Raw genomic sequence first — 23,712 nt, 5'->3', positions numbered from 1 at the left:
TCAAAGTTTTTCCTGTCAAGGACCCCAAAATTATGCATGTACAGTATTTATGTAGGAATGTATTTGGCCTTGGACCCCCCATCTGAAAATATTTGTGGCAGGAACCCCTATACAAGATTTGTGTTTTTCAAAAATATAAAGAAATGTTCAAAACAAATTGCCGATCTTAGAAGCTCACAACGTGTCGCGATGTGAGCTTGTAGATTGGCTATTTTCAAATAGTCGATCTACATAGAGTTAAGCTGATGCTTTATTAAATAATTTTGCAGGGGACCCCATGGAACCCCATCAAGGACCCCTGGGGGACCCCACTTTGAGAATTGGGGCGGCCATAGCTGAGTGGTTAGTGAGCCCGCCTAGGGAACCAGCTGGCCCTGGTTGCCCCAGGTTCGATTCCAGGCTATCCCAGCATATGTGCCGATGATATGAAATTTGTCCCTGAGCAAGACTCTTAACCCCAATTGCTCACAGGTTCTCATTGGAAACAAGACCGCAAGGACTTTCATGAACGACCTGTTAAAAGGAATTATCCTTATCCTTATCCTTAGAAACAGAACCACTGGTTAAAGTAATAATGTTACTGTCTCCCAGGTCTTAGACGCCATCCAGCCAGTTATGAATAATCCGTACGGCAGTGAGAAAACAGTGTACCGCGCCAAGTTCAGCTCCATCACAGATACGGACATCTGGAAGGCCATGAACACTCTTGGAGAGCCCAACCGCAACGAGGCTCTGTCTGTGGACGCACGCCAGGAGCTGGACCTGCGCATTGGCTGTGCCTTCACTCGGTAGGTAAAACACTAGGCACAGCGGAGCTGGAACCGCACAGAAAACTGAAAATCCACTTAACAAACCTACTCGGTAACAGTGCTTGACCGATGCCAGATTCCACACATGAGCTGCATTGATACCAATTCAGTCAAAAAAGTCAAATAATGGCAGATATATCAGTAGGTAAAGCACTAGCTCAGTGGAGCTAGAATAATGGAGAAAACCTACGCTAACAAACCCAAGCCTTCTGCTTTGAAAACAAAGCATATCACCGTCCCAATATGAAGGCCCAGTGTCAGCCCATACATTGAATTTAGATGTCACCAGACTGGCTGCATGGGACTTCTAATGCACGCGGGAAACACGGGAAGTGATATCCGTATCCGGCCCAGACCGGATCGAACAAAGTCAGTTCGTAATGAAAACCATGCTTTCCGCCCCCTGGTGATGCATTGGTTAAGTCTGATGTATGCTTAAATAAATACATTCCAATTCAACTGATTCACTCCCCCTCCAACTAATGCCATAATGTGATCTCTGTTCTTGTACTTTGCCGTTCATATCCGGTTCAGGTTCCAGACCAAGTATTTCCAGGGTAAATACGGTAACCTGGACTCCACGTTAATCTCATTTGGACCCTGCCAGACCCCGACGCTGGGCTTCTGTGTGAAGCGCCATGACAAGATCCAATCCTTCAAGCCAGAGACCTACTGGGTCTTGCAGGCAAAGGTAAAAAAAAATCCAAAAGGTTGTAGTCCAGCTATTTTCAGTGCGTGTCACCCAGTGGTATAAACATGAGCATGTGATATACACTTACAAATTCAATAATGGTTTGATCTATCTTTATTTACACAATCCTGCTGTCTGATGGAGAATGCATGTCATACAGTTCAATTCCTAAGCATCTAGATTTTTTTTGGCACACATTTTCATGAATAGCAGATTTACAAGCTCATAGCGTGGCACAGAGTGCCGCGCTATGAGCTTGTATATCTGCTATTTTTCAATAGCCAAAGAAATCTGAAAATGACACAGATGCGTTCCCGGTCTTAAAGGTTTAAGTCGAACCCGATCAATTCCTCTGTCCTCGCCGGAGGTTAAGGCGCAAGGAACTGACGCGAGTGGAGGACACGAGGATGGACGTTTCAGTATTGGAATTTGGCTCTATAGTCGGTGTGCCTTTCTTTTGCATCAAAACTCCAGGGAGCTCTAATGGACATGCTTTTGTTTTGTGGCAGGTGTTCAAAGGGAAGGAAAGCCCTCTTACACTGGACTGGGACAGGGTCAGAGTGTTTGACAGAGACGTGGCTCAGATGTTTGTCAACCTGTCCAAGACCTCCAGAGAGGCCCGGGTAAGAGACCTCCTTACGTTTTGGTTTCAGCATTAGTTAAAGGTGCTGTAAATGATATGTTTTGGTTAAAACTAAAACCTGGTTTAATAGTTAAAGCTCTATATTCTGATAGGAGTCATTGCTGGAGTGTTTGTTCAGTAACATGTGTCTCCCCAGCTCTTTAGTAAACAGAAATTACATGTTCAGGTGGGACACCAATATCCTCCAATCAGGAAAGAGAACCCATTCATCAGCTTACATTTTATCGTGTAGTTTTATAGGAGGGGGCCAAGACAAGTACAGACCCTTGGGGGTCCCCAGTTACTTAAGTATAATGTTTAAAGTAGCACTTCACCCATTTTCAACATTATCTTCGTATAATTGGTCCTCAATAATGCTCATTATACTTAATCAGGTGTTATTTCAAACAAGACTTCAGCCATTTCTTTAATTTTATTTTTTAATTTGTTAATATTTCGGCATGCTAACTTTCAAGGAAGAAAAAGGCTATACATTCTAATAGCTTGGAATCCCCATCAATGGTAGGCAGGTTTCTGAACTGTCCACAGTCCACCAATGAGACACAGAGTGAGTCGACAGAAATGGTGTCATCTCATAATGAGCAGAGGATCAATTATATGAAGATAAGGTTGAAAATAGGTGAAGTGGTGCCTTAAGTGGTTAACACATTCTCTATAGCATAATATTGCATCTCATTCCCAGGATATTGCGGATATTGCGGTAAAACAACAACAGAAGTGCTAGATGGTGTTTTTTGGCATTCTACCCCTCTCCTGTAGGTGGAGTCGGTGAGTAAGAAGGAGAAGGCAAAGCAGCGACCGCAGGCCTTGAACACGGTGGAGATGCTGCGTGTGGCCAGCTCCTCCCTCGGTGGGTCAGCAGCAACTAACATGAAATTAGGGGTTGCACTCGGGTGGTGCAGGGGTAAAGTACCTGCCCACCACCGTGGAGTCTGGGGGTTCGATTCCACTGCAGTGCATCTGGCTTTGCATAGCGTCTCTACAAACACAATTGGCCCGTATTTGGGAGAGGGAAGGGGAGGGTGATATTTATCACTGCACGTGCGTACTCCTCACTGCTAGCAGGTGAGACAGTAGGGTACAACAGCAGTGGCAAGTAGTAGGAGGAATTAATTGGTATAATGAATAAATTGGGAGAAAAAAAGGCTACTCTAAATTTAAAATGTAAATTAAAATAAATATGACAAGGTAAGAGGAACGCTGCTTATCCTGTGTTTTACAGGAAATGCATTACTTTAAAACAAGCCACTGGCGTTCAGTACCTTTAAAGCATTTGCACAGCAACTTCCTGGTTTGTACAGGCCGTCGCAGGGACTACTTTATTGTAGAATGTATTCTTGTACTGAAATTGTTATTAAAAACTGTTTTCATTGGGATATGTCTATGATTTTCACATTTGATAACCGTTTTATAAAAGCAATACGTCTTAAGTGAGGCACTCCCGGGGGGGGGGGCTCTCAGCTTTTGTCAGTTATAAGAAGGGGGGCTCCAAGGAAATAAAAAGGTTGGGAACCACTGAAATAGGTGATGTTTAACATTGTGAATGTGATGTGTCCATTGATTGTTGGGTAGGCATGGGCCCGCAGCATACCATGCAGATAGCGGAGCGCCTGTACACACAGGGCTACATCAGCTACCCCCGTACGGAGACCACCCACTACCCAGAAAACTTTGATCTGAAGGGAACCCTCAGACAACAGGCCAACAACCACTTTTGGGGAGAGGAGGTATGGAGCCACGAGCCTGTAGTCTGAAGACCCACCTCTTCACACTCCACCCTCTAGCACTCACCTCTTCACACTCCACCCCTAGCACTCACCTCTTCACACTCCACCTCACCCCCTAGCACTCACGTCTTCACACTCCACCTCACCCCCTAGCATTCACCTTCTCAGACTCCACCTCACCCCCTAGAACTCACCTCTTCACACTCCACCTCACCCCCTAGCACTCACCTCTTCAGACTCCACCTCACCCCCTAGCACTCACCTCTTCACACTCCACCTCACCCCCTAGCACTCACGTCTTCACACTCCACCTCACCCCCTAGCACTCACCTCTTTAGACTTCACCTCACCCCCTAGCACTCACCTCTTTAGACTCCACCTCACCTCTTTAGACTCCACCTCACCCCCTAGCACTCACCTCTTCACACTCCACCTCACCCCCTAGCACTCACCTCTTTAGACTCCACCTCACCCCCTAGCACTCACCTCTTTAGACTCCACCTCACCCCCTAGCACTCACCTCTTTAGACTCCACCTCACCTCTTTAGACTCCACCTCACCCCCTAGCACTCACCTCTTCAGACTCCACCTCACCCCCTAGCACTCACCTCTTCAGACTCCACCTCACCCCCTAGCACTCACCTCTTTAGACTCCACCTCACCCCCTAGCACTCACCTCTTCAGACTCCACCTCACCCCCTAGCACTCACCTCTTCAGACTCCACCTCACCCCCTAGCACTCACCTCTTCAGACTCCACCTCACCCCCTAGCACTCACCTCTTTAGACTCCACCTCACCCCCTAGCACTCACCTCTTCAGACTCCACCTCACCCCCTAGCACTCACCTCTTTAGACTCCACCTCACCCCCTAGCACTCACCTCTTCAGACTCCACCTCACCCCCTAGCTCTCACCTCTGAGATATGTTGTTTAGACTAGGTTCTCTGTTTACCTGGTATCCTATACTGTAGTTTCAAATGTACAGAATGTTATATAGATACAGGTTATTTTTTACCTGGTATACTGTAGTTTCAAATTTACAGAATGTTATTTAGATAGAATTATGTTTAGACTTGATTGATTTATTTGGCGAAATTCATTGCTTACCTGCCCTCCTAGTTTCTTCGAGGCACTACATAGTTCTCTCTGCACTCTACTTACGTATGTGACTATTTACCTTGTTGTTGGTTGACTAGAGTTCATGTGTACTCTGCTTATTCTGATCTCGCAAAGTCTGCTAAATGCCTAAATTGTAAATCAGGTGTGTGTTGTGGTTCCACCAGGTGAAAGCTCTGCTCTCTGACGGACTGAACCGACCCAGGAAGGGGTCAGATGCTGGGGATCACCCTCCCATCACCCCCATGAGAGCCGCTTCAGAGGGAGAGCTGGGTGAGATAACACTCTACACTTCTAATAATAATAATACTAATACATACAATGTACAATAGCGCTTTTCTAAATACTCAAAGTCGCTTTACAGAAACAAAATAAAAACAACTTAATTAGGAGAAAACTAGCTAAAAGGTTTAAAAACTTAGAAGAACACAAAAGAACAAGACCAGGAGACCTGGTTCTGCCAGACCCAGAATAAGTACTTTATAAGATCAGAGCACTACGTCACCGGACACATGACGTGTCAGCCTGTGTCTATGCCCATGTATGGACGAAAGGGGGACAGACTTTTTTGGCTGGGGCCGGAGGACAAAGTGACCATGCCCATGTATGGACGAAACAGGTACAAAGCCTCATGTAAGCCCGACCGCTTGGGTCTGGCAAAAACATAGAAATAAAAGGGGGATTAGAATTAGGTAGGGTATGAGTTCTCAATGTAGGGGTCCTTGAGGAGGTAAAATGATAGTTAGTTAGAAACCAAATGGACTCTTTATACAGGTCTGTGACTTTGAGAGTGTACAAAATGGTTCCATTTGTACACTCAGAGTTATGGGTGTTCTTGACCAAATACCAAACTTGGCCCTTGACAGTTAAAAAAGTTTGAGAACCTCTGAGCTAGGGAATGCGAGTCTGAAAAGGTGGGTTTTGAGTGGTTTTAAGCGTGGCAAGGTTGGGGGCAGCTTTGATGTGAGCTCCATAGCTTATATATTAGTAAACTCTAGAGGCTCTCTGTCTCTAGCTACACCGTTATGCAACAACCAACAATTTCAACCGGGCAAAATTGATGGAAGATTCTCCAGCTGGGCTTTACAAGGGTTGTCTTGCTTAGGAGACTTCTACATAGATGACACATTTGCCAGTTTTATACAGCTACGCTCCACATTTAACCTTCAACACTCGGATCTATTCAGAAGATATTTTCAATTTCGTAACTTTGCTAGACATAATACTGTATCATTTCCACAGATACCGCCGGCTTCGGGTATTGACCATATTCTAACAGTCTGTCAACTACCAAAAGGCCACATTTCTTTTTTATATGATCTTTTATCGGCACCGACCCCTCCCGCTTTGAATAAAATCAAAGCGGGGTGGGAATCCGAACTGGGCATCACTTTGTCAGATACATTTTGGGACGCTGCATTAAAAACTATTAACTCAGCCTCTTCTTGTGCGAGACTATGTCTCATCCAATTCAAAGTACTTCATAGGATACACTATAGCAAAGCTAGATTATCGAGAATATACCCAGACCTCTCTGATGCCTCTGACAGATGCTCTCAGGCACCAGCCGATCTGACTCATGTTCTGGTCATGTCCAAGCCTGACGGAATACTGGAGATCTTTCTTTGATGTCATCTCTGAAATATTAACACTGAATGTGGATCCATCACCTTACATTGCTATCTTTGGCGCCCCAGAAGAGGGGACCCGAATGAACACCAGACAAAAGAATATAGTCTCATTTGCTTCTTTAATTGCTCGTCGTCGAATCCTCCTCCTATGGAAAAACCACTTGCCTCCTTCAAACGCATCTTGGCTGCGGGATTTGATGTCATTTTTGAAACTCGAAAAGTTTTTTAAGTTAAATTTGCTGTCCGTGGCTCAGCTGAAAACTTTTATAAACACTGGCACTTTGATGCACTACAGAACATTTCACTTGACTAGATAGACCACCCGAAATTTGGGGGTGTGGAGTGTGAGATACTCACAACACATGAGGCGCACGCACCATTCGATTCATGCTTTTATTTCTTCTCGTTTAGATTATTGTAATTCCATATATTCAGGCCTCTCCAAAAAATCAATATCACGTCTCCAATTAGTCCAAAACTCAGCTGCTAGAATTTTAACCAACACCAAGAAACGTGACCATATCACCCCCATTTTAGCTGCTCTTCACTGGTTACCTGTTCATTTTAGAATTGATTTTAAGATTTTACTTATGACCTTTAAAGCCGTGAATGGACAGGCCCCCTTTTATATTTCTGCCATGCTGGAACCTTATAGGCCTGTACGCAGCCTCAGATCCTCGGATAAGGCCCTCCTGGAGACCCCCACACCCCAGCTCATCACAAAGGGTGGAAGAGCTTTTTCAGTCCGGGCCCCTAAGCTCTGGAACGCCCTACCTGTCACCCTAAGACGTGCAAAATCAGTATCATCTTTTAAAACTCTTCTGAAAACCTATCTCTATACTAAGGCCTTTTCTTAAATTTTACTGTCATAATTTCTTTTTTTAGTATATCTGTATGTATTTGTGCCACTTGCTTTATCGTCTGTAACAGCTTCTATCCAAAGTTTTATCATGATTGTTCTTTTTATTCTGCTTTGTAAAGCACTTTGTGACTTGTCTGGAAATGTGCTATATAAATAAATTCATTATCATTATCATTCGAGGATGAGTCAATATGCTGTTTTCACTCTTTTCCTTTTTTTTCTCTTTTTCTCTCTGCCCTTAATGTTTTCTCTTTTGTTTTCATTTTGGGCGGTGTAGCCGCCCCTATAAGTGGGGTTGGGACACCTCATTAGCTGTATTTTGATTGGCTCATTAGTACACCCCTAGCTGTACTGTGATTGGCTGACTCTATTGGCTGACTCTATTCAGCACTGTGATTGGCTAGCGAGACACATGATGACATTAATAACCTATAAATAGGATTATCCACTGTGATGACCACACCGCCCACTTCACACTGGGTGTGATTTTTTTCTTTATTTTTTCTCTTCTAGTTTTAAGGTAGGGAGAGGGTACTTAGAAGTAGGGAGAGGGTACTTAGAAGCAGGGGGATAGCAGAAGGGGACGTTTAAAAACAATCAAAAACCCACAAGAAAGCACTGACCTTGAAACCACTGGTAAATATACCGGTAAATGTAACTATGCGATGTCATGTACTATGTATTCATATATAGTCATGTGATGTATTACTACAAAACTGTGGAATATTTAAAAAAAAATATATATATATATATATATCAGGGGGCGCGCTAGGATTTTAATCTTTAATCTGCCGGTCCTAATGTCCGGAATGATTCAAATTTATCGGACATCTGATAAAAATACCAGTCCTACTGTAATTATGTTTATGCATTATGCATCTGGCACAAATACATTAATTACCATTTGCGCAGGCTGCGTCACTGCGTACGTAATGGTTTCTCAATAATCAATTGCGGACTTTGAACGCATTTTCTAATCAGCTGACAGCTGACCTGTTAGGGCAATAAATTATAGACCACTACTCACTCACAGGAGGTTATACTGTATAGTTAGGCAGTGGAGGCCATCGTGCGTCTGGCTGGGACAGCCGTCGGAAAGTTGATGAGTTGTGAGAATCTTGTCGTCTCCTCATAGAGCTTTTCAGTTCAAAGTGGTAACGTTTTAACGTGTCCGGCTCATAGAGTTAAAAATAGGTCCACCTTTATGATTAACGTCGTGTTTCACCTGGATGCCACAGTTGCAGTAGCCTATAGCTGTTGTGAAGAGTATTTACGCATCTGTGTTGGATGTTTCATAATGTTAAACTGTAGTAGAGCAACTTGCCAACTTTACTCATAAGTGCCCTTGTAGTAGCCTAGTGTCTGTGACATATTCTAACTCGTAATGATACAACTTGTGCGTGACTGACTGTTAAATACACAACTTTATCTAATATAACCGGACCGCGGTCTCTAACTGACTGCCGTCAGACCAGAGTTAAAATATATTGCGACAACTACGCAGCAGCAACAACAACTCTCTTTTTTCCGGTTGTACCTTCACAATAAAGTGTCTCCCATTTACCTCCCAATAGAGCACATTTTACACTGGTTATTGTTAACAGGAAATAGGTGTAACTTAACAGCGTGTGACACACTCTTTCGTTCTATCTCTCTCTCTCTCTCTCTCCCAGAAACACATACACGCTGTTAAGCGAGAGAGAGCGAGAGAGAGAAAGAGAGAGAGAGAGAGAGAGCTTGCAAAGCAGAGGATTTGAAATGTGCCTGATTTGCGGTGAAAATGAATGAACGTGCCGGGTCATTGTCAACCGGTCAGGATGTCCGGAGAGATTTATTTTTTCTGGTCTTCGTCATAAAAGAATCTGTCAAAACCGGCAATTATCGGACTAACGCGACCTCTTATATATATATATATATATATATATATATTAGTAAACTAATACTTTGCTAACTATTTCAACCCTCTACATTTAGTAATCAAATCAAATCAAATCAAATACTTAGTAGACCAGGCACTGCTGCTCTGTACTTTGTCCGCTCTTTTTCCACCTCTGCACCTAAATCTTTTTGCCGAAAATAGCCGATCTACACACTCACACCATGTGCGTTGCGACGCGTTGTGAGCTTGTCGATCTGCTCTTCTTTGTGAATGTTTCCCCCCCATAATAGGGATGCTAGGGTTATTGGTAAAAACTCCCTAAGTTCCTATGACGCTTGTTATACTCTGCAGCAGTCATGTGGAATCCATTAGCTCCATTGTTAACTTCAAGTCCTACATGAAGAGCTGGGTGGCTGAATAGCAGCTGGACCTAAATGGTGCATTATAGTGCCTTTATCCAAAGTGCTTTCCAATGTGCATTACATTACATCCACCCATTCACACACATTCACACACCGACGGCAGAGGAAACCATGCAAGGCACCAACCTGACTCATCGGGGGCAATCAGGGGTTAGGGTTAGGGTCAACGACACTAACTCTGGGGGAGCCCGGGATCGAACTAGGAACCTTCCGTTTCCCAAGTGGTCGTTCCTGAGCCATTGCCGCCCCATGGACCTAACGATAACCCATCAATTAGTTGAGTTGTAACAGCTTCCATTTATGTTGTTCTCTCTTTTACGTGTCTGGTACATGTACAATCAAATTACCACAATGCAAATAAACTCCATGATTTTTGGAGATTTTATCCTTTTTATCCTACAGATATAATATGGTCATGTTTGATATGCATTTCTGTCAATCTAAAAACAATCAACCAATGTATAAATGATAATTGATTCATTTAAGAAAATGAAACGGATGTAACTTCCCGCTGTGGTCTCCCCATCCCACAGGAAGTGACGGCTGGCAGCTGTACGAGTACATCACGCGTCACTTCATTGCCACCGTCAGCCAGGACTGCAAGTACCTGCAGACCGTCATCGAATTCAGTATCGGGACTGAAAGCTTCTCTTGCACTGGCAAAACCCTCATGTCACCAGGTAGAGAGAAGCCGTCGTCATCCTGACATTTTAGTAGTATAAATAAACGTATTTGTCACAAATCATTTTAAGCTCTAAAGCTCAACTGAACCTGATGCTAAACAATGTAGCCATGTCACTGTAGAGTAAGCTGTTAGGAGTTATTTTCTTTCTTTTTTGGTTGTAAATAAGAATTTGTTCTTGACACATTCCCTGCTAGGTATTATTGAATTAATTAATCTGCTGCTGACAGCTTTTTTCACCTTGTTTTGACGATCCTTGGAGAGCCGCAGAAGCCACGACGTGCACGCGGATGTAAACAAAAAGTGTCTGGGGGGTGGGGGAGGGTCTCGTCTATCCACTGGAACAACATATCTTTTTTTCTGCGATCGGCCATTTTGTTGCTATCGCCTGTTGAAAATGGCCTGGTTTTCACCAAGAAAAAAATAATCAGAGTTAGAAGTGTTTTTTTACAAATCCTAATATAGGACTGGACGGAAGGGATGTTTTTTGGGATGACGTCACATGCGTCCATTCCTTCTATCAGCGCCGAGGGATCATTCCTAAATTGTGTTAGAGCGCCCTCTTGAGGAATTAAAAGATAATAATCTCCGTCAATGGCAGGGAATGTGTTAATTGTGCTTTGCCTGGTTAAATAAAGGTTAAATAAAATTAAAACATTATAAAAAAGACGCTCTTGTACAACGAAGCAGGGCATTCATTTACCAAAAAATACTGGTTGATTTCTTTTTGGAAGAATAGCTAGCTGATGTTATACATCAGCTAAGAGGGATCCTAATAAAGTCAACTCAAGTGTGACGGTGTGATTTCTCTCTCTCCCCTCTCGCCTTCCCAGGGTTCACGGCGGTGATGCCGTGGCAGGGCATTCCTCTGGAGGAGGCGCTGCCGGTGTGCGAGCGCGGTGACGTCTTCACCGTGGACGAGATCAAACTGGTGGAGAAGCAGACCTGCCCCCCCGACTACCTGACGGAGGCGGAGCTTATCACGCTGATGGAGAAGCACGGCATCGGTACGTATGTCTCCACTGGAGGGGAGGGGGGTTAATCCAAGTGATCCATTTAACACATTGGCTGCCAAAGACGCAGATCTGCATTCTAATTAATTTCTCGCCTGGCTGCCAAAGACGCAGATCTGCGTTCTAAAAAAATAAATAATAATATATATTTTTTTTTTTTTACCCAAAGACCAAGGAGATATGATTTATCGAAGATTTAGACTCCCATCCACTTCCTTGTTAACTTAAAACTTAAAAATTCTGTATCTCGGAACTGTAACTTTCTATTCTGTATCTCGGAGTACTTTTGTTGTTTAATTGAAAAATCTATGGCAGTCTACAGCAAAAAATCTGAAATAATTCTGGCAGGAAATGAGTTAATATATGTAAGAAAAATAAACCAGTTTTAAGGAAATAATAGATTTTCAAAAAATAGCAGATGTCCAAGTTCACAACGGCGTTGCAATGTGACGCATTGTGTCATAGTAATGTCTACTAGTACTCTTCACAGGTCTAAAATGACAGACACGGACCTGTGAAATTTGTCCTGAGATCCGATTTGTTCCGAGATACTAAAGAACTCTGACTGTTGTGTATTATATGGACCTGACAAACCTAATAATTACAATTGCTATCACAAATGCCATTCTACCAGTACATGCCAGTTATAGGCTACGTTATAAGGGAATCTATCAGCTAGACCCTCCAGAAAAACGCGGGCAAAAATCCTTGATTATGCGGGCTAAAATCCTAGATTTTGCTCTACCAACTCACTGAACTCATACTGGCAGCTGTACTGCAGTAATCTGACCCTAGGTCAGCCTAATCATCCCGCAAGTTACACTGCACTTCATGCTTTTCTCTACTGATCTGCGCTGAGTACGGGTCCTCTCGGATCCACTCGGGTGTTAACAGACCTGGGACCGAGGTAATAGAATCCGAACCAACCCGGACCCAGTTGACCATAATAAAACACAGACACAAACCGTGGCGTTTTTTTGTGGTTCGAGAAGACCTCTGATGTCTACTATGAAATGATGGCTGGAGACCTTTTTTACATTCGAGGGATTTATTCATGTTTATTATTTGTTTAGGTACGGATGCCAGCATCCCCGTCCACATCAACAACGTCTGTCAGAGGAACTATGTGACGGTAGAGAGCGGACGCAAGCTGAAACCCACCAACCTGGGCATAGTGCTGGTGCATGGCTACTACAAGACAGGTAATAAACCCACCAACCTGTTGGTCCATGGCTACTACAAGACGGGTAATCATTTAAAGCAGGGGTCTTCAACGTTTTTCAGGCCAAGGACCCCTTAGCTGAGAGAGAGATGAAGCAGGGAGCCCCACTACATATTCTATAACATTGTGTTGCAGATTTAAACCTTTTCATTGATAGATTCATAGACTTGTTTGACAGTACTGTCAATGTGTAACCTTGTGTTGGATTCATGTTAATGTGTATTTTCAGGCAGTTAACCACTTAAACCCTCAATACTTGGAAAACGTGTACTTTTTTTCCCCTGCCCAAACCTCTTTGCTGAAAATAGTCGATCTACATGCTCACAACGCCTCGCAGCGCAAGGCGTTGTGAGCTTATAGATCTGCTATTTTTGCATAATGTTCCCCCCAGAATAGGGTTCAAGTGATTAATGTAAAATAAGTTCTTATCACACCAAGGTTTTGGCGGCCCCCCTGTAGTAACTCTTTAGGACCCCGGGGTCCCGGGCCCCCTGTTGAAGACCCCTAATTTAAACGGCTACTACAAGACTGGTCAAGACAGGTCACAACACAACGGCCCTCACCAGGGGTGTCAAACTCATTTTAGGGTGTGGGCCGAATTAGTCAAAATGTGACATTGTACTAACCTGACACCGTCAAATGGAAGAAAGCTTGCGACACACATTTTGTTTCACAGCGTACTTGCATCTGAGACTCCGGGCGCAGAATCGATGACAGACAGTTTTTCTTTTTTTCAAGCTACTAGGCAGGTGATTGGATGATCCCGCCCCTAGCAGCCGCTGATTGGTTCGGACACGCAGTGTTCGGCCATCTCTACTCCCTTCGCAATCCCAGACCTCCCTGAAATCAAATGCAAATGAGATTTCCGGAGGGAGGGGGTTTACCAGGCTAACATTGTACCCCCCATAATATTTCTTGTGCATGCGTGACTGCTCCCAGTGCTGAAAGGCACAAAACATAGCATTCTTAAGGTACTGATTTCTGGTGTAGGACTAAACGGGAATGTGCATAGTAGTAGCCTATATATGTTATTTGCGACGTGATTATTTCTAAAAAAGGAGGTCGATATTTCAACGTGTAAGTAAGCCTTCATGATCCGGAGCTTATCTCCTGTTTTTGTAGCATGAGGCAGCTTGATGTACAAGTATTCCCCTGGAAGTGACCCTAGTATTTCGCAGGGACTTGCCCCCAAACCACTCTGTATCCCTTGATGCCTGGAGGCATTGGGTCCCATTTTCATAGTCTTTGGTATGACCTGGCCGGGGAGTTGAACCCCAACCTCCAAATCTCAGGGCGGACACTCTAACCACAAGGCCACTGAGCTGATACTTATAGACCAATTATTTGTTTGCTAACATTGAGACTGGACGCACAGGTGATTGTTTCATGCAATCAATTCCCAACCTGTTGTTTTGGGGTGCGCTGGTTTCAGCACACCCCAACCCCCTCTTGTGTGTTTTCTAGTGAGGCGCGTCCTAGCGAGACCTGACAGAATGGGTTTCATTGCGCGCATACTGGTTGCGCGCATACTGGTTCTTATCAGTGTGACGTCGTCTGTTAAGGGGTCTATACACTTCAACATGTATGAGCCATTACCAAATTCATACGGTAGTTTGATGTGGGTTATTCCCTGGCACATTGTCAGATTGTTTATTCGTCATGCTCCTCTAAGGACCCTTAGGGTTCAAAACGGCCAAAGAAATATGTTTAAAAAATCATGTTCATAAGTATAGTGTGTGTACTTTTCAGATGCGGAGCTGGTGCTGCCCACCATCCGCAGTGCGGTGGAGAAGCAGCTGACCCTCATCGCTCTGGGCAAGGCCAACTTCCAGCAGGTCCTCCAACACACCCTGGACATCTTCAAGAGGAAGTTCCACTACTTCGTCGACTCCATCAACAGTGGGTCCACTGGCTGCAGCTTACCCTGCACTAGCGCCACAGCTATCTTAGCGATTATCTATCTTGCTTTTTCGATAAATTGAATATTATATATATTTTTTTATCTTATTTTATATGTGGCTGGTCTTGATTGAGGCTGGGCTTTCCCAATCGTGCATTATTGAGGGGGGTGATTTAATTTAGGTAAAAAAATTACTTAATTGCAGGTTGTAAATCCTGAAATGTCTATCGTTCACAAACGTCAGTACTGAAATCGACCTGTAAAAACAAAAATAGCGGATTTATGTCCTTGGCTAACACTATCTCATTTTAATGATCTACCGGTACTTGCATGTGAAATGAAAGAAGCAAACATTTTCAAAAGCGCAGTGTTTGTCAAAACCGGCCACAACGTACGCTATGTGAAGAATGACTGCATATAATGCAGTGTGTACATGTACTGCTATGTGTCATTTGATTAAACTCAGCATCTTTGTTTGATTGATTGAATACTTTATTGACAGGTTCGTTAACAGTACAGAAGTACAGTCAAAAAAGCTATGCTATGTTTCCAATGTGGTCCTCATGTGTGGTTCTCTTGTCTTTGGCAGGAATGGATGAGCTTATGGAAGTGTCCTTCTCCCCTATCGCTGACTCCGGCAAGCCCCTGTCTCGCTGTGGAAAATGCAGTCGCTTTATGAAGTACATCCAGGTCAGTGGCACACACACACACACACACACACACACCCCCACACACACACACACACACACACACACACAGGAAATGAAAAAAATTACCTGTGTTCCAATTGGTCCAATGTGGTTATTATTTAGTCACAAGAACTAGTTACTTTTAACTTTTCATTGGTTCAATATTTATAAAATCAATAAACACACTTTTTTTTTAAATGGCGAAAATAGCTAATCTACAAACTCACAACCCATCACAGTGCGACTCGTTGTGAGCTTGTAGATTGGCTATTTTCGCTGCATTAATTTACGAAAAAAGGTAAAAAGTTGAAATATGGAGATACAAGGTTTCTGCCCGACAGCAACGATATGATACTAGGACCGTGGCAATTTGTTTCCGGCAAACCATATGAATGACTTCCCCTTACCCTAACTTTAATCATTAGAACTAATGTCTAACCTTGAATTTTTAATCTGGCCCTAAAAATAGCCCAGTAAAACAGATGCACACAGAGTGGTTTCAACAGAGCATGGCCATGGCTCCATGAGTGCAGCTTCCTCCAGCCAGCTCATGTAATGCATGGTCCTGTGGCTGTGGCCTTCAGCACGGCTTTTAACCACTTATAAACCCAGTGGTGGAAGAAGAAGTACTCATATTTTGGACTTAAGTAACAATACCCACAATGTAGAAATACTCTATTGCCGTATACAAAATGTTACTTAAAAAGTTAAAATCTAAATATTGTCATCCACATACATTGAGACTTCTCATGGTTGTTGTAATGATCCAAAGTCGGGTCATAAATGTCCGGGTTGTCAGTCACACACAGCCAGGAGGATCAAATGTGACATTGATGAGGGTTGCTTCTCTCCAAAAGATGGAACTATTTGCTGCTTGAAGCGCTGGGAAGAGGAGCACTCGGCACGTCTTTACGGTAGAAATGCACGGCAGAAAGTCTTAACCAAATATGTATGACGGAAAGAATGTTTTTTTTTTGGGGGGGGGAGTTCCCGGATGATTAGCTTAATGTGCAACATAGTTTTTTGTTTGCAACATTGTTTTCTCACTCAACAGTAAACAAACAACTCACAAGTTGTTTTAAGCTTGTAGTCTACAGTACTTATCAGGGTGGGGGGTCCCCAGTTCAAATATGATTATTTTGGGGGGTCGCGGCCTGAAAAGTTTGGGAACCCTTGCTCTAAGTTGGCAGTGAGACTGCTGTTTCTTACCGGCCTGACGGGGCCACTATGCATCGGAAGCTCAGGTGGACCACAGTAACCAACCACAGTAACCATCAAAATGTTTCATTCTGTCAAAAACCGACCTGCAGGCCAAGCCCAGCCGGCTGCACTGCTCGCACTGTGACGACACGTACAGCCTGCCGCAGATGGGAGCCATCAAGCTGTACAAGGAGCTGCGCTGTCCGCTGGATGACTTTGAGCTGGTGCTGTGGACGTCTGGCGCCCGGGGAAAGAGCTACCCCCTCTGTCCTTACTGCTTCAGCAACACACCCTTCCAGGACATGAAAAAAGGTAGGTGTTTTACCTAACATAAAATGTTTGTGTGTGTGTGTGTTATATTGTTGCTGTCGGGCAGAAACCCTATCTCCATATATCTTTTCTTTTTTCGTAAATTAATAATAATGAATTGCATTTTTTCCAAGTTCTCAAAGCGCTTTACAGTGGTTCATTCATTCATACATACAGGGGGGGACATTGGGAGGTGAAGCCGCAAACAGTCGATGCCAGCGTCCTCACTTTTCCCACATTCACACCAATGGTGGCAAGCTAGCGCCGACCGACTCATTGGAGCCAGTGTAGGGTTCAGTGTCTTACCCAAGGACATTTCGACACTAACTCTGGGGGAGCCCGGAATCGAACTGGGAACCTTGTGGCTCGCGGTTCCCATCCGGCCACTCTACCCCTGAGCCACTGCTGCCCAGGAGTAGGGAATTAATTCCCTACTTGATCATACTACAGCATCACACAAAAGTATCAAAAGTAGCAGATACAGTGGGGCACAAAAGTATTTAGTCAGCCACCATTGTGCAAGTTCTCCCACTTAAAAAGATGAGAGAGGCATGTAATTTTCATCATAGTTATACCTCAACTATGAGAGACAAAATGAGGGGAAAAATCCAGAAAATCACATTGTCTGATTTTTAAAGAATTTATTTGCAAATTATAAGGATTTGGAACAAAAGTTCATCTCAATACTTTGTTAATACCCTTTGTTGGCAATGACAGAGGTCAAACGTTTTCTGTAAGTCTTCACAAGGTTACCACACACTGTTGCTGGTATGTTGGCCCATTCCTCCACGCAAGATCTCCTCTAGAGCAGTGATGTTTCGGGGCTGCCGCTGGGCAACACAGACTTTCAACTCCCTCCAAAGATTTTCTATGGGGTTGAGATCTGGAGACTGGCTAGGCCACTCCAGGACCTTGAAATGCTTCTTACGAAGCCACTCCTTCGTTGCCCGGGCGGTGTGTTTGGGATCATTGTCATGCTGAAAGACCCAGCCACGTTTCATCTTCAATGCCCTTGCTGATGGAAGGAGGTTTTCACTCAAAATCTCACGATACATGGCCCCATTCATTATTCCCTTTACACGGATCAGTCGTCCTGGTCCCTTTGCAGAAAAACAGCCCCAAAGCATTATGTTTCCACCCCCATGCTTCACAGTAGGTATGGTGTTCTTAGGTTGCAATTCAGCATTCTTTCTCCTCCAAACACGAGAAGTTGAGTTTCTACCAAAAAGTTAGATTTTGGTTTCATCTGACCGTATGACATTCTCCCAATCCTCTTCTGGATCATCCAAATGCTCTCTAGCAAACCTCAGACGGACATGTACTGGCTTAAGCAGGGGGACACGTCTGGCACTACAGGATTTGAGTCCCTGGCGGTGTAGTGTGTTACTGATGGTAGCCTTTGTTACTTTGGTCCCAGCTCTCTGCAGGTCATTCACTAGGTCCCCCCGTGTGGTTCTGGGATTTTTGCTCACCGTTCTTGTGATCATTTTGACCCCACGGGGTGAGATCTTGCGTGGAGGAATGGGCCAACATACCAGCAACAGTGTGTGGTAACCTTGTGAAGACTTACAGAAAACGTTTGACCTCTGTCATTGCCAACAAAGGGTATATAACAAAGTATTGAGATGAACTTTTGTTATTGACCAAATACTTATTTTCCTTATAATTTGCAAATAAATTCTTTAAAAATCAGACAATGTGATTTTCTGGATTTTTTCCCCTCATTTTGTCTCTCATACAGGCCTCTCTCATCTTTTTAAGTGGGAGAACTTGCACAATGGTGGCTGACTAAATACTTTTTTGCCCCACTGTACACTAGCTCGAAACGCGTCGCTTTGCACCGCATTTTGAGCTTGTCGATTTGCTGCTTTTGAATTTGAATCCTGAAAAGTAACAGTTTTGGAGATATGAGGTTTCCACCCGACAGACGATATATATCAGGCTTTTGGGGATTTTTTCAATTCCTACTTTTGATATGTATACTTGATTTTGGGTCTAGCACTCCACTGAGAAACCCCATTGCTGATGCTCAACCTCTTTTTCTTATTTAGATATATATATCAGGCATTCCCCTCTCACTCCTTTTTTCTTTCGACCTGTGTGTTCCTCCCAGGTAGTGGATGTAACGAGTGCACCCACCCGTCCTGCCAGCATTCCCTCAGCTCTCTGGGGATTGGTCAGTGTGTGGAGTGTGAGAGTGGCGTCCTGGTGCTCGACACCACCTCGGGTCCCAAATGGAAGATGGCCTGTAACAAATGCAACGTAGTCGTACACTTCTTTGAACACGCACACAGGGTACAGGTAAGCACGAGGGTGTGTTTTGACTAGGGGTGCAACAGTTAATCGAACTAATCAATTTAATCAGTTATATAAAACATATTTGGTGTTTTAGATTTGGTGTAGAAGGACAAAAGTAGCGGACCTAGTATAGAGCCCCGAGGGATCCCGGTCAATTATAGGTAGTGTAAGTGATATTTTTTGGTTAAAAACGTTTTTTTGTTAAAATATCAATGCTCTATATTGTGATACTAATAATTGCCATATAGTGTTTGTTCAGTAAGGAGTCTCCCCGTCCCTCCAGCTCTTTAGTTAACAGAAAATACATTTTCAGGTGAGTTACAATTTTCATCCAATCAGGAGAGAGAATAACCTGATTCCGCCAGATTGGGCGGTATTGAATTTACAAGTTTACAATACAGCCTCCATCTGGGATCGCTCAAAGATTGGAGTTTTAACCGACCCGTGCCCAGTCGAACCAATCAGCGGCAGCTACGGGTGGGATCTTGGCAAGACCAGGTGTGACGCCATCGAGAAGCGCCTGTTCCATGTAGTTCTTTCACTATTCATCATGGCCGCTACCACGAACAACAACACTACAAGTTGCGCAGCTACTATACGTCATGTAGAGTCAGACACGTCAATATGATTGGTTGGAGTTAGCACGCCCAGACCGGTGATAGACAGACGGTCCCATCCAATCACGTGCCAAGTAGCTTGAAAAAAGGATCGCCCTCTTCAGCGGTTGGGCTACCGAGATCCCAGATGGAAGTAGGTTGTGAAACAAGTGTGTGAAGCAAGCTTCTTCCATCTGGTGGAGTCAGGTTAGAGAGGGAACCCCACAAAGAAAATTTACCAGCTTGGGTTCCAATTCTGAATTTGTCTGCTCATATCTTTGTCATCACGTCCAATTTCACTTGTTTATCATGTATCCTGTATGAGTTCTCTCTCCTGTTTTGATCAAATTGGTGTCTTGACCTGAACATTTATTTTCTGTTTACTAAAAATCTGGACAGAAGCTGTAACCCCTGTTATTGAACAAACACTCTATACTAGCAATGATTGCTATGGTAATACACATGTAGAGCAATCTAATACTTATTTTAACAAACAATTATCACTTGCAGCACTTTTTTAAGTACGGGTTTAAGTGGTTAATGTACTGTATTTTCCCAGGTCTGTATCTGTTTTTGGATCTATATATGACAGTAGTCTGTGACTGTACTAAGACGCTCGTGCAATTCCCTCCCTTCTCCCCTAGGTGGCACAGGAGAGCTGTGACTCCTGCGACGCCTCCCTGGTGGCGGTGGACTTCAACAAGAACCACAACCCGCTGCCGGGCAGCGAGACGCAGCACACAGGCTGCGTGTTCTGCGACCGCCTCTTCCAGGACCTGGTGGAGCTCAAACACGCCACCATGAGGCACCCCATGCACCGCGGGGGAGGGGCCAGGCGGGGGGGGCGCGGCGGCAGAGGCCGAGGCCGCGGGCGAAACCCCAAAAAGCCTAAAGACAAGATGGCCGCCCTGGCAGCTTACTTTGTCTAACATCTTCTGCTTTGCTTATTTTGTTCAACTTGAACATGCGTCTTCCAGTCATAATGTACTGTACCGTGTTATTTTTTACACTGTCTGTCTGTGTAATGAGATAAACCTAATTGGTTGTCATTAAAGACATGATATTATTGTTTGAAATTGGTTAGTACCTGCTGATGTAATCACGCATTACGTTTTTGTTTGACAGGAAGTAATTCATACTTAGGGACTTTTGATATTTATCTATTAGCCTATGTCTCTATTATGACCACAGATATCATGCTCTGAAAGTGTGAAAAAAATATTTTTTATTTAAGCTGGTCTTTAATACATTATACATTAATGTATTAACTAGCATAAAAGGTACATCTACTGTATGTTCATCATGGAAAATACTTATTTTGGTCTTTGACATCAAAAGTAAAGTCATCTGAAAAAGTGTCTCTTCTGTTGCTGGTAATGTTTGTCACCATAGTTGTTTTTCAGTGGGACAAGGAAGCCCTGTTTTATGCTTTGTCAGACGACTGAATGTGTCGAAGCACGTTTTGAGCTCATAACTGCTTTTTTCCCCACATTTTTTTAAAATATTTTTGAAATATTTTTACCTACAGGGCAATTGTATAGAAACACTTCACACACCTAGATTAAAAAGCAAGTACGTGGGCAAAAAACAGTAGAAGATATCAACAATAAAAGATATTTGCACACTGCCACTTGCACTGTCAAGAGAAAAAGTTGGATGTGAAGCAGCGTTTCAACGATGCCTGTGGAAGGTCTCTACACCAGTGGTTTTCAACCAGTGGTCTGGGGACCACCAGTGGTCCTTGACGGAGTACCAGGGGGTCCCCAGCAAAATTAGTTAATACTGTATCTTTGCTTCTGGGGGTCCCTGGCACAAAACATTTTCAAATGGGGGTCCGCGGCCAAATGTATATCAATTTAGGGGTCCTTGGCATGAAAAGGGTTGAAAACCACTGCTCTACATGACCGAAACGTTGCTTCAATCACCTACAGTACAATGACATGCCCAAAATAGAGGCGCCAGGTTGAAAGTGGTACAAATATTCAGCTTGGGTGACAGAACACAAATTATGTATTTAATTTGATCCCATTACTAGTAAGATAGCTAAGATAGCTAGCACAATCAAGAATGGCTGGTAGGCCTTTTTCACAGTAGTCATTTTGATATTGAACTGTAATAATATGAATAGTGTGTTTGTTTCAGGTGTTCACTTGTTAACTTATTAAGCAAACAGTTGTTGCTTAAGAGGACCCAAGTATAGGGGGTACTATCCATGGGGTACTAAAGCTAAAGCTATTCAGAAAGTTACTATTTTTTATTAATTTTGTGTGATATTGGTTTGGTTATGAACATTTTATACTGTGTTCAAACTTAAATATTTTTATTATATATATTTTTTCAGCCAGCATCTGCCAATAAACTGCTCAGCTGAAAATAATGTTTGAGAACCACTGCTGTAGTATGTCATCATGTAATCACCCCAAAATGCTCACATTCCTGGACATTTCATGTCCTGGCCTGGATTATTATTTTTTCAGTAGAGACGGGAAAGAATAGATTATACCTATTTATATATAATACATATTTTCTGTTGTGTTCTGGTAATAAAGCTGTCCACCCAAGTTTCTCCTGTAAAAGAGGTTTGTGACACCAAGGGTAGATTTCAAAGGTTTACTGATTTATTTTCCATTCACCATGGTTTCTGACAACAAAGCAAACAATGGAACAAATTGATAACGAGCAGTTAAACTGTGCAACCAAAGTTAGATATTGTAAAGCAAATCAAATGTGTAACTCAGAATATAATCAAAAGCATACAAGTAAATACAGAACAAAGGTTTATATTGGTCATGAACACATGGTTGGAGGTATGACTGATGTGGACTGAGTGAGGGCTTTTATAGGGACACACCCGGACTGTCATTGGTTAATGACTCAAGTGGTGATGGCAGACACCTGTCTCTGTCTGTCATTGGAAAGAGAGTGGGACATGTCCAGGGGCTGCCAATAAGACAGCATAGAGGAAATTATTAACATATTGTTATTGTTTTATTATTATTAGTGTTACTATTATTCTATGACAATGGGTCCAATACCTCGAGCCAAATTACAACTTCCTTGCATCGGGTACTTTTTTTTGCCTTAATAAAACAGCTACATGCATTATGTAAAGAGCCAAACTACACTACCCACAATCCCTGGACCTCAGCACACTGGTACTCACCGTTAGGTCCGGCCCGGGGACCACCAAGGGTCCCTCTATGGATCCTACGGGGGTCCATTTGGTTCCATTTGTACACTGACACACAAAGTTAAAGGGAAAACTGAGAATATATATTTATTTTTTTCCCCAAGCCGATCTACAAGCTCACAATGCATCAGTGCACCACATCACTGTGTTTTGTGAACCTGTAGATCCGACATTTACAGACCGCATTTCTGAAATTTGATTTATTGTTCTAAAATCGACAATTTTTTACCATGAATAAAAATGTATTGATTTAATGTAACTAATATTTAATAATCACTAGTATTTAATAATTAAATACATCAGTTTGATTAGCTGTTGCATCCCTACTCTTGACAAACTTTTAAATTATGTTAAGTTATCAATGATGATGATTAGAAACTTAGATTAGTATTGGAGCGGTTTCCAAGGCTTACCTACTTACATATTGAAATCAGGACAAAAACAAGTACCCTATGAGACTTCCGTGCAGGCGTGCAGCAGTCCCTTTGTCAGTGTTGCCATGTCCGCTTATTATGAGCGACTTTGGGCTTGTTTTTCTGTAAAGTCGCTTGTAAATAATGGTAGTTGCGGCTTGCTTTTTTTTGGTCTTGTTTCTAAACTTGGTTATAGTGATTATTTGGGCTTGTTTCACTTTTTCTTTTTCTTTTAACCAGTGGTTCTCAAATATTTTCATATCATGGATGGACCCCCGAATTAATTATGTATTTGTATTTTTGTCCCCCTAACCCATCTGAAAATGTTTTGTACCAGGGAGCCAGGGATCTACAAGCTCACGTTTGCGAGCTTGTAGATCGGCCATTTTCTAGTTATAAATCTAGTTCTCATAATGGCCT

The 23,712-nt window shown here is 43.1% G+C and overlaps 1 protein-coding gene across 1 annotated transcript in view; it reads left to right on the top strand.

Moving 5' to 3' along the window:
* top3b (DNA topoisomerase III beta) overlaps nt 1-21,764 on the top strand; it is a 31,183-nt gene extending 9,419 nt beyond the window's left edge. The window contains exons 5-18 of the mRNA XM_080433259.1: nt 592-788; nt 1,344-1,500; nt 2,010-2,123; nt 2,903-2,993; nt 3,716-3,870; nt 5,154-5,259; nt 10,314-10,460; nt 11,296-11,469; nt 12,549-12,677; nt 14,447-14,596; nt 15,187-15,287; nt 16,597-16,802; nt 18,913-19,096; nt 20,334-21,764. Coding sequence (XP_080289385.1) covers nt 592-788; nt 1,344-1,500; nt 2,010-2,123; nt 2,903-2,993; nt 3,716-3,870; nt 5,154-5,259; nt 10,314-10,460; nt 11,296-11,469; nt 12,549-12,677; nt 14,447-14,596; nt 15,187-15,287; nt 16,597-16,802; nt 18,913-19,096; nt 20,334-20,618 — 2,196 coding nt within the window. The 3' untranslated portion in view covers nt 20,619-21,764. The remainder of the gene's footprint in view (nt 1-591; nt 789-1,343; nt 1,501-2,009; nt 2,124-2,902; nt 2,994-3,715; nt 3,871-5,153; nt 5,260-10,313; nt 10,461-11,295; nt 11,470-12,548; nt 12,678-14,446; nt 14,597-15,186; nt 15,288-16,596; nt 16,803-18,912; nt 19,097-20,333) is intronic.
* Nucleotides 21,765-23,712: the final 1,948 nt, after the last annotated feature.

The sequence above is a fragment of the Gymnoscopelus braueri genome, assembly GCF_963280865.1.
Source record: "Gymnoscopelus braueri genome assembly, chromosome: 7".
Classification (NCBI taxonomy): Eukaryota; Metazoa; Chordata; class Actinopteri; order Myctophiformes; family Myctophidae; genus Gymnoscopelus; species Gymnoscopelus braueri.
Note: the sequence above shows the minus strand (reverse complement) of the source record. Positions and strands in the feature narration are given on the sequence as shown.